General features: G+C 52.3%; 1 protein-coding gene across 6 annotated transcripts; it reads left to right on the top strand.

Moving 5' to 3' along the window:
- The first annotated feature begins 263 nt into the window (after positions 1-263).
- On the top strand, positions 264-8,427 carry PIGO (phosphatidylinositol glycan anchor biosynthesis class O). 6 transcript variants are annotated; one of them, XM_078371181.1, is made up of 12 exons: positions 264-311; positions 1,313-1,824; positions 2,263-2,479; positions 2,751-2,894; positions 3,085-3,208; positions 3,521-3,680; positions 3,892-4,071; positions 4,337-5,864; positions 6,419-6,625; positions 6,841-7,052; positions 7,667-7,737; positions 7,896-8,427. In XM_078371181.1, the coding sequence occupies exons 4-12, from the start codon at positions 2,768-2,770 to the stop codon at positions 8,023-8,025; spliced, it is 2,739 nt and encodes a 912-aa protein (XP_078227307.1). In that variant the 5' UTR covers positions 264-311; positions 1,313-1,824; positions 2,263-2,479; positions 2,751-2,767; the 3' UTR covers positions 8,026-8,427. The 6 variants fall into 6 exon arrangements, with proteins under 6 accessions (XP_078227307.1, XP_078227302.1, XP_078227305.1 ...); XM_078371176.1 differs by having other exon boundaries at positions 2,046-2,479; XM_078371179.1 differs by having other exon boundaries at positions 264-721; positions 2,046-2,479.
- The last annotated feature ends 342 nt before the right edge of the window (positions 8,428-8,769 follow it).

The raw sequence follows: 8,769 nt of genomic DNA, 5'->3' as shown, positions 1-8,769 counted from the left end.
TAATAATGACAATATGTGCGGCCGAGCTAGGATTCAAGTTAAGTTTGACTCCAGCAGCCATGCTCTTAGTCGTAACCATGAACGGACAGTGGTTTCCTGAACTGTTCCTCCAGCTTGGTCCCTCATCCCCAGTTCTCAATTACTAAATCTCCCATCAGACTCTGGCCAGCCCCACGCTCCTGGCCAAACTTCCACTGAGGTGCCGGCAGATGGCGATGGAGCCACCGGCGGGCCGCTCTGTCTGACGCGCGCACCTCTGTGGTGCCAGGCCGCAGGCGCTGCCACCGTCGCACTTCCGGGTGCCGTTGCAGGTGAGCCAGGGTCTCCCGAGAACCTCACCCCCCGTATTCCCCTCACCCTGAAATAAGGGAGTCTACCCTTTCCCCTCAGCTCCCAACCAAGGGTGCTCAGTACCGCAGCTAGGGTGCCCAGCGGGAGGCTGGGTAGCTACCAGAGGAGGCAGAGCTGGTTGGACGCCTGGGTCCCAGCGAGGCCCAACCGGCTCTTGACCCGCGCCCCTGCCTCGCTGCGTGGCGAAGATCGTGCCTCAGTTCTCCAAGCGAACCTGGCTGCCCGGAAGCGGGGCGTGACTCCTCCCCTTCGTCCCCTCGGTCCCCGCTAGGCGGCGCCGTCGGCTGGGCCCGGTTTCCCCTGAGGCTTGGATCCCTTTCCACCCTTGTGGGTATTGAGATTGGCGAGGGGAGAGGCGCAGAAACGGCCTGTAAGGAGCCTGGCTACCAATTGAAATAAGTTTCCCTCGTGACTGTGTGTTTTCAGCATTAGGATTTCCTGACTGTATATGTGAACATTCCTATGCTCCACCCCTCAAAGATCCTGATTCAGTAGATCTGGGGTGGGAACTGGAAATAGGTTTTATTTTGTTTTGAGACGGCGTCTTGCTCTGTTGTCCTGGCTGGAATGCAGTGGCGCCATCTCGGCTCACTGCAACATCTGCATCTCGGGTTCAAGCAGTTCTCCTGCCTCAGCCTCCTGAGTAGCTGGGACTACAGGTGCACACCACCACACCCAGCTAATTTTCGTATTTTTAGTAAGGACAGGGCTTCACCACGTTGGCCAGGCTGGTCTTGAACTCCTGACCTCAGGTGATCCACCCACCTCGGCCTCCCAAAGTGCTGGGATTACAGCCTGGAAATAGCAGGAGAGGAATACTGTGATGGGTTGGCTATGGGACGGTTTATCTCCAGGAAGGTTTACAGGAGGAAGTGATTCTAGCTGGGCTTGTATTCAGGAACCAGAATATCCACTGGTTATTTGCCCCATGGTAACGAATTTCCTTCCCCACCCCTATTAGGATGCAGAAAGCCTCAGTGCTGCTCTTCCTGGCCTGGGTCTGCTTCCTCTTCTACACCGGCATTACCCTCTTCACCAGTGGCTTCCTGCTCACCCGTTTGGAGCTCACCAACCATAGCAGCTGCCAAGAGCCTCCAGGCCCTGGGTCCCTGCCACCGGGGAGCCAAGGGAAACCTGGGGCCTGCTGGATGGCTTCCCGATTTTCACGGGTTGTGTTGGTGCTAATAGATGCTCTGCGATTTGACTTCGCCCAGCCCCAGCACTCACATGCACCTGGAGAGCCTCCTGTCTCCCTACCCTTCCTGGGCAAATTAAGCTCCTTGAAGAGGATCCTGGAGATTCAGCCCCACCATGCCCGGCTCTACCGATCTCAGGTTGACCCGCCTACCACCACCATGCAGCGCCTCAAGGCCCTCACCACTGGCTCACTGCCTACCTTTATTGATGCTGGTAGTAACTTCGCCAGCCACGCCATAGTGGAAGACAATCTCATTAAGCAGCTCACCAGTGCAGGTCAGTGTGGGCCACTTTGAAGGCCAGAAGTACGTTGTCAAATTTCCTCAGACCTTTGGATGCCCAGATGCACACTTGACTATGGTGTAGGGAGACAGAGGAGAAGAAGGAGGCCAGAGCCCTGCCTTTAGGGACCTCAGTTTGGGGGACAGAGGAGAAGGGATCTGGGCTTTGTTCTTTTTTTTTTTTTTTTGAGACGGAGTTTCGCTCTTGTTACCCAGGCTGGAGTCCAATGGCACGATCTCGGCTCACCGCAACCTCCGCCTCCTGGGATCAGGCAATTCTCCTGCCTCAGCCTCCTGAGTAGCTGGGATTACAGGCATGCGCTACCATGCCCAGCTAATTTTTTGTACTTTTAGTAGAGACAGGGTTTCACTTGTTGACCAGGATGGTCTCGATCTATTGACCTCATGATCCACCCACCTTGTCCTCCCAAAGTGCTGGGATTACAGGCTTGAGCCACCGCGCCCGGCCTATTCTTAAGAAGTTTCTCATCTGAATGGAGTGCAAGTTTTACTCTTGGAGACCTCTCAGTAAAAGGGAGAAGGGAAGAGAAGAGAAAAGATGTGGATCTTGGCTTGCAAGTGTGGAGAAGAAAGCAGAGAGATCCAGGCCCTCTTTACTCACTGACTTGTAAAAGGCAGGATACACCCAGGTAAAACAAATCTGTAGAGACACCCAGAGACATAACTAGCAGAGCGTTTTGTAGGAAAGATAAGTATGAGGTCTGTGTGTAGTATGGTTATCAGGGAAAGCTTCCTGGTGGAAAATGTTAGGCCCTGAAGGATAAGGATTGCTGTATGCAATTGCTGTGCTTTACGTTGCATGGTTGGGACTTCTGATGGGTCTTTAAATGGCCTCTTTTCCTCTTTTCTCCTGACCCTGACTCTTGTTCAGGCTCTGACCTCTCTTTCATGTCACTGCAGGAAGGCGTGTAGTCTTTATGGGAGATGATACCTGGAAAGACCTTTTCCCTGGAGCTTTCTCCAAAGCTTTCTTCTTCCCATCCTTCAATGTCAGAGACCTTGACACAGTGGACAATGGCATCCTGGAACACCTCTACCCCACCAGTGAGCATGAGGCCAGAACATTAGTTCTAAGACTGGGAGCTGGGGAAAACTGCTTTAGTCCACAAATTCTGAGCCTCCCATGTGTGTAACAGCCTGGGCTTGTATTCCTGGACATAGAGGAGTGTCAAAGGCTGGCTGGGGTTGAGGAGTGGGTCTTAGTCCTCTGTGCTCAGTGTTCTCTCCTTCATAGTGGACAGTGGTGAATGGGACGTGCTGATTGCTCACTTCCTGGGTGTGGACCACTGTGGCCATAAGCATGGCCCTCACCACCCTGAAATGGCCAAGAAACTTAGCCAGATGGACCAGGTGATACAGTGAGTGTGGGGTATTGGCTGGGGGAGTGGGTTTGTGTCTGAGAATCTCAGGATATGTGGTCCCAGGAGAAGAAGCTCTTATTTTAGAGCTTCTTTTCTGGCTGAATTCTGTCTTCTCTAGACCTTCCTCTGAAGCTAGAGGCCTCATCCATCTTGAATACCTCAATGTGTAGCTTTGGGCATCAGGATCATGGCCGAAGACATTTCTCTCTGCCAAAGGTCTAGGCGTTACTAATGGAGTTATAGCTGAGGGTGAATAGGCCCTTGAGAAAAATACCTATTTCTACTCCTGATACATTTCTTGGCCCCCAGGGGACTTGTGGAGCATCTGGAGAATGACACACTGCTAGTAGTGGCTGGGGACCACGGGATGACCACGAATGGAGACCATGGAGGGGACAGTGAGCTGGAGGTCTCAGCTGCACTCTTTCTGTACAGCCCCACAGCACTCTTCCCCAGCACCCCACCAGAGGTGAGGCTTGGGATGTTCCTCAAATATTCTCCCAGTAATCAGCCCATGTTACCATCATAGCATCCTCATGAATACCTCTATTTTAGGTCCCCAAATCCATTATCCTGGGTATTCCCCACTCCCATTTCTTACCTAGGCTCCTATGTCTCCCATCTAAAACATTGACTTCAGCTTTGTGATGAACCTGTTGACCACTTACCTTTCCCTTTAGGAGCCAGAGGTGATTCCTCAAGTTAGCCTTGTGCCCACACTGGCCTTGCTGCTGGGCCTGCCTATCCCATTTGGGAACATCGGGGAAGTGATGACTGAGGTATTCTCAGGGGGTGAGGACTCCCAGCCCCTCTCCTCTGCTTTAGCCCAAGCCTCAGCTCTCCATCTCAATGCTCAGCAGGTAGGTAAGTGGGGCTGAGATTCCAGGTGACAGAGCTAGGGTGGGCATGAGAGAAGCATAATTAACCACTCTATTGTCCTTTGACTAGTCTTAATCCCACCTTCCATACCTATATTCCTCTTCTGTTATCTCTCCTTTCCCCCATCCTGGACAGAATTTGGGTACTTGATTTCCAGGTACCCCCTTTTGTAATACCTATTCTTGCCTCTGCTCCAGTGTATGTCTCTGACCTGTTCTGCTTGGCCTCTGACCTTTTCTCTACCAGGTGTCCAGATTTCTTCATACATACTCAGCTGCTACTGAGAACCTTCAAGCTAAGAAGCTTCATCAGCTACAGAAACTCTTCTCCAAGGCCTCTGCTGACTACCAGTGGCTTCTGCAGAGGCCCAAAGGGGCTGAGGCGACACTGCCGACTGTGATTGCTGAACTGCAGCAGTTCCTGCGGGGAGCTCGGGCCATGTGCATCGAGTCTTGGGCTCGTTTCTCTCTGGTCCGCATGGCAGGGGGTGCTGCTCTCTTGGCTGTTGCCTGCTTTATCTGCCTGATGGCATCCCAGTGGGCAATATCCCCAGGCTTCCCATTCTGCCCTCTACTCCTGATACCTGTGGCCTGGGGCCTGGTTGGGGCCGCAGTGTATGCTGTACTCCTGGGAACTATTGAGCTGAAGCTAGATCTAGTGCTTCTAGGAGCTGTGGCTGCAGTAAGCTCATTCCTGCCCTTTCTGTGGAAAGCCTGGGCTGGCTGGGGGTCCAAGAGGCCCCTGGCAACCCTCTTTCCCATCCCTAGGCCCGTCCTATTATTCCTGCTCATTCGCTTGGCTGTGTTCTTCTCTGATAGTTTTGTTGTAGCTGAGGCCAGGGCCACCCCCTTCCTTTTGGGCTCATTCATCCTGCTACTGGTTGTCCAGCTTCACTGGGAGGGCCAGCTCCTTCCACCTAAGCTGCTAACAATGCCCCGCCTTGGCACTTCAGCCACAACAAACTCCCCACGGCACAATGGTGCATATGCCCTGAGGCTCGGAGTTGGGTTGCTTTTATGTACAAGGCTAGCTGGGCTTTTTCATCGTTGCCCTGAAGAGACACCTGTTTGCAACTCCTCTCCCTGGCTGAGTCCTCTGGCGTCCATGGTGGGTGGTCGAGCCAAGAATTTGTGGTATGGAGCTTGTGTGGCAGCGCTGGTGGCCCTGTTAGCTGCTGTGCGCTTGTGGCTTCGCCGCTATGGTAATCTCAAGAGCCCTGAGCCGCCCATGCTCTTTGTGCGCTGGGGACTGCCCCTGATGGCATTGGGTACTGCTGCCTACTGGGCATTGGCGTCGGGGGCAGATGAGATGCCCCCCCGTCTCCAGGCCCTGGTCTCTGGGGCATCTGTGGTGCTGCCTCGGGCTGTAGTAGGGCTGGCTGCTTCAGGGCTCGCGCTGCTGCTCTGGAAGCCTGTGACGGTGCTGGTGAAGGCTGGGGCAGGCGCTCCAAGGACCAGGACTGTCCTCACTCCCTTCTCAGGCCCCCCCAGTTCTCAAGCTGACCTGGATTATGTGGTCCCTCAAATCTACCGACACATGCAGGAGGAGTTCCGGGGCCGGCTAGAGAGGACCAGATCTCAGGGTCCCCTGACTGTGGCTGCTTATCAGTTGGGGAGTGTCTACTCAGCTGCAGTGGTCACAGCCCTCACCCTGTTGGCCTTTCCACTTCTGCTGTTACATGCGGAGCGCATCAGTCTTGTGTTCCTGCTTCTGTTTGTGCAGAGCTTCCTTCTCCTACATCTGCTTGCTGCCGGGATACCCGTCACCACCTCTGGTAAATATCTCAGCTCTGATTCACCTAAAGACAATAGTGATGTGAGTTCTGCCCCTTTTGTTTTCAGGGAGGTGTTGCTCCTCATGTTCCTGAGCTTGACAGAGGGTCCCATGCCCCACACAGCTGGGAAGGTCTTCCTGGTGTCCTCTCTCTTACCTGCCATAGCCAAGCTAATCGATCCCTCCTGTTCCCAGGGTTCATGGAAAGGGGAGAGACAAGGAGTCCTCTAAGACTCCTTGTGGAAATGCTGCATCCTCATGTTTCTTGATTTTTCAGTGATGGAAGTATCAAATTGTGAATATATAATGGCACTGTGAGATGTGTGTGTTTAAGAGAAAGAGATTGGCCACAGCAGGGTTCGGATTAGTGTCATGGTGCTTTTGTGCCTTAGAGAGAGTTAGAATAACAGAGTGTTGACTGTAAGGTTGGGCTGATGGGCATGTGAGTGTGTATGAGAATTTGTACTGAAGAAGTAGGAGTATATGATTGTGGAAGACTAGGCTACAGATTAGGGAATGAGAAGTGACTGTAAAGTGGCATACCTTTTCTTCCAGGTCCTTTTACTGTGCCATGGCAGGCAGTCTCGGCTTGGGCCCTCATGGCCACACAGACCTTCTACTCCACAGGCCACCAGCCTGTCTTTCCGGCCATCCATTGGCATGCAGCCTTCGTGGGATTCCCAGAGGGTCATGGCTCCTGTACTTGGCTGCCTGCTTTGCTGGTGGGAGCCAACACCTTTGCCTCCCACCTCCTCTTTGCAGGTACCCCCTCCTCCTTCACTTGCTTCCATTGTTTACTCTGGCTTTGTGGAAAGAAAAGAAACCCCTGGTTTTGTGGAGGGATGTGGGTTTATTGGTTCTTTGGCACCCCTTGGCCTAGGCTGATTAGAACCTGAGCCAGCTAGGGTGGTTGGGGACCAAGGTAGACTGGTTCCAGGGTCCCCCATTGATTCCAGCCATACCCTCCCCTGAGGCAGTAGGTTGCCCACTGCTCCTGCTCTGGCCTTTCCTGTGTGAGAGTCAAGGGTTGCGGAAGAGACAGCAGCCCCCAGGGAATGAAGCTGAAGCCAGAGTCAGACCCGAGGAGGAGGAGCCACTGATGGAGATGCGGCTCCGGGATGCGCCTCACCACTTCTATGCAGCACTGCTGCAGCTGGGCCTCAAGTACCTCTTTATCCTTGGTGTTCAGGTGGGTGTAGGAGAGAGATCAGGGAGTTAGTGATATTCCATGTGTGTACATCACTTTCTTTCAGACCTTCAAAACCGTGGGAGAGAGCCTTGACTGAAGTACACATAAGTCAAGTGGTTGCCCAAGCCCAATGGCCTCAAATGGCAGTTCTGAGACTTGAATCTGGGTCTCCTTAAATCTAGTCCTGGATCATTTCCTCTCTACCACCTATATCTGGACCCTACTAGTTGCATTTGGGGATTACTCTATCAATGAACAGACTGGAAGAACTGAGGTGATAGCCAGGAGTTTTTCCCCAAATTGTGGTCATGGATTTTCCTCCTTTCCTCCAGAGGCAGATGTGGCACTGACATCTTCCTCCACCCTAGGGGCAGAGCCTGAGTGTTAGCATTGCAGATGGATAATGACGTGCCCAAAGTTAAATAGTGAGTCAGTGTTTGGTCCAGGACAGGAAGTGGGTCTCCTAACTTCTAGCCCAGGACATGTTCTATTTTTTCCACTGACATGCACTGTTCTCCTGCTTCTATTTTTTACAGGGGTCTATAGCAGCTCTCCCTTTGCCCTGCTTCCTCTTCCCATTCACAAGTAACGAGGCCCCTCCTCTCCTCCTCTAGATTCTGGCCTGTGCCTTGGCAGCCTCCATCCTCCGCAGGCATCTCATGGTCTGGAAAGTGTTTGCCCCTAAGTGAGTAGATTTGCTTGAGAACCATAGGTGTTGGGGAGGGAGAAATGTGGAACAAATTATGAAGATCATAAACATCCAGGATGGCCAAGGTTTTGCCTCTACAGGGAAAAGGTGCTAGACCTACTCTGTTCCCTGAGATTCTCCACCTTTCTTTGCAGGTTCATTTTTGAGGCTGTGGGCTTCATTGTGAGCAGCGTGGGACTTCTCCTGGGCATAGCTTTGGTGATGAGAGTTGATGGTGCTGTGAGCTCCTGGTTTAGGCAGCTATTTCTGGCCCAGCAGAGGTAGCCTAGGCTGTGGTTACTGGCATATGGCTACAGAGAGTGTTGGAGAACAGTGCAGCCTGGCCTGTACAGGTAGTGGATGATCTGCAAGACAGGCTCAGCCATACCTTTTACTACCATGCAGCCAGGGGCTGCTGACTTCTAGGACTTCATTATTCTATGATTCAGGACCACAGTGGAGTATGATCCCTGATTCCTGATTTGGATGCATCTGAGGGACAAGGGGCGTGGTCTCTGAAGTGGAATAAAATAGGCTGGGCATGGTGGCTTACACCTGTATTCCCAGTACTTTGGGAGGCAGAGGCGGGACGTCTGCTTGAGTCCAAGAGTTCAAGACCAGCCTGTGGAACATAGCAAGACCCTGTCTCTACGATTTGAAAAAAAGTGGAATAAAATTATAACATAACTATGTGTTTCTGAGATATGGGGGAGCCACACTGTTCTTTATGGGTTGTGAGAAGGATCAGTCTCTCCTCCTACCTGGCACAGATGAGATCAATCATCTTGGGCCTGGCTGTACCTGAGAACCTTTAGGAAGTGGTTGGAATTCTCTGAATTCACTGCCTCCACCTCTTCCCAAATCAATCCTGTTATCCCATTGCCATTTTCCTTTGCTATGCAACACATTTTGTTAACTTCTTGTGCTTTGTCTGATAAAGAGAAAACACCAAGTAAACAAGCCCAGGCATCATGCAGCATTGACTTTAACTGAAGCCCCAGATAATGCTATGCTTCTCCTCCACTGGGT

The sequence above is a fragment of the Callithrix jacchus genome, chromosome 1 (assembly GCF_049354715.1).
Source record: "Callithrix jacchus isolate 240 chromosome 1, calJac240_pri, whole genome shotgun sequence".
Classification (NCBI taxonomy): Eukaryota; Metazoa; Chordata; class Mammalia; order Primates; family Cebidae; genus Callithrix; species Callithrix jacchus.
This window is presented reverse-complemented; position numbering and strand designations above follow the sequence as displayed.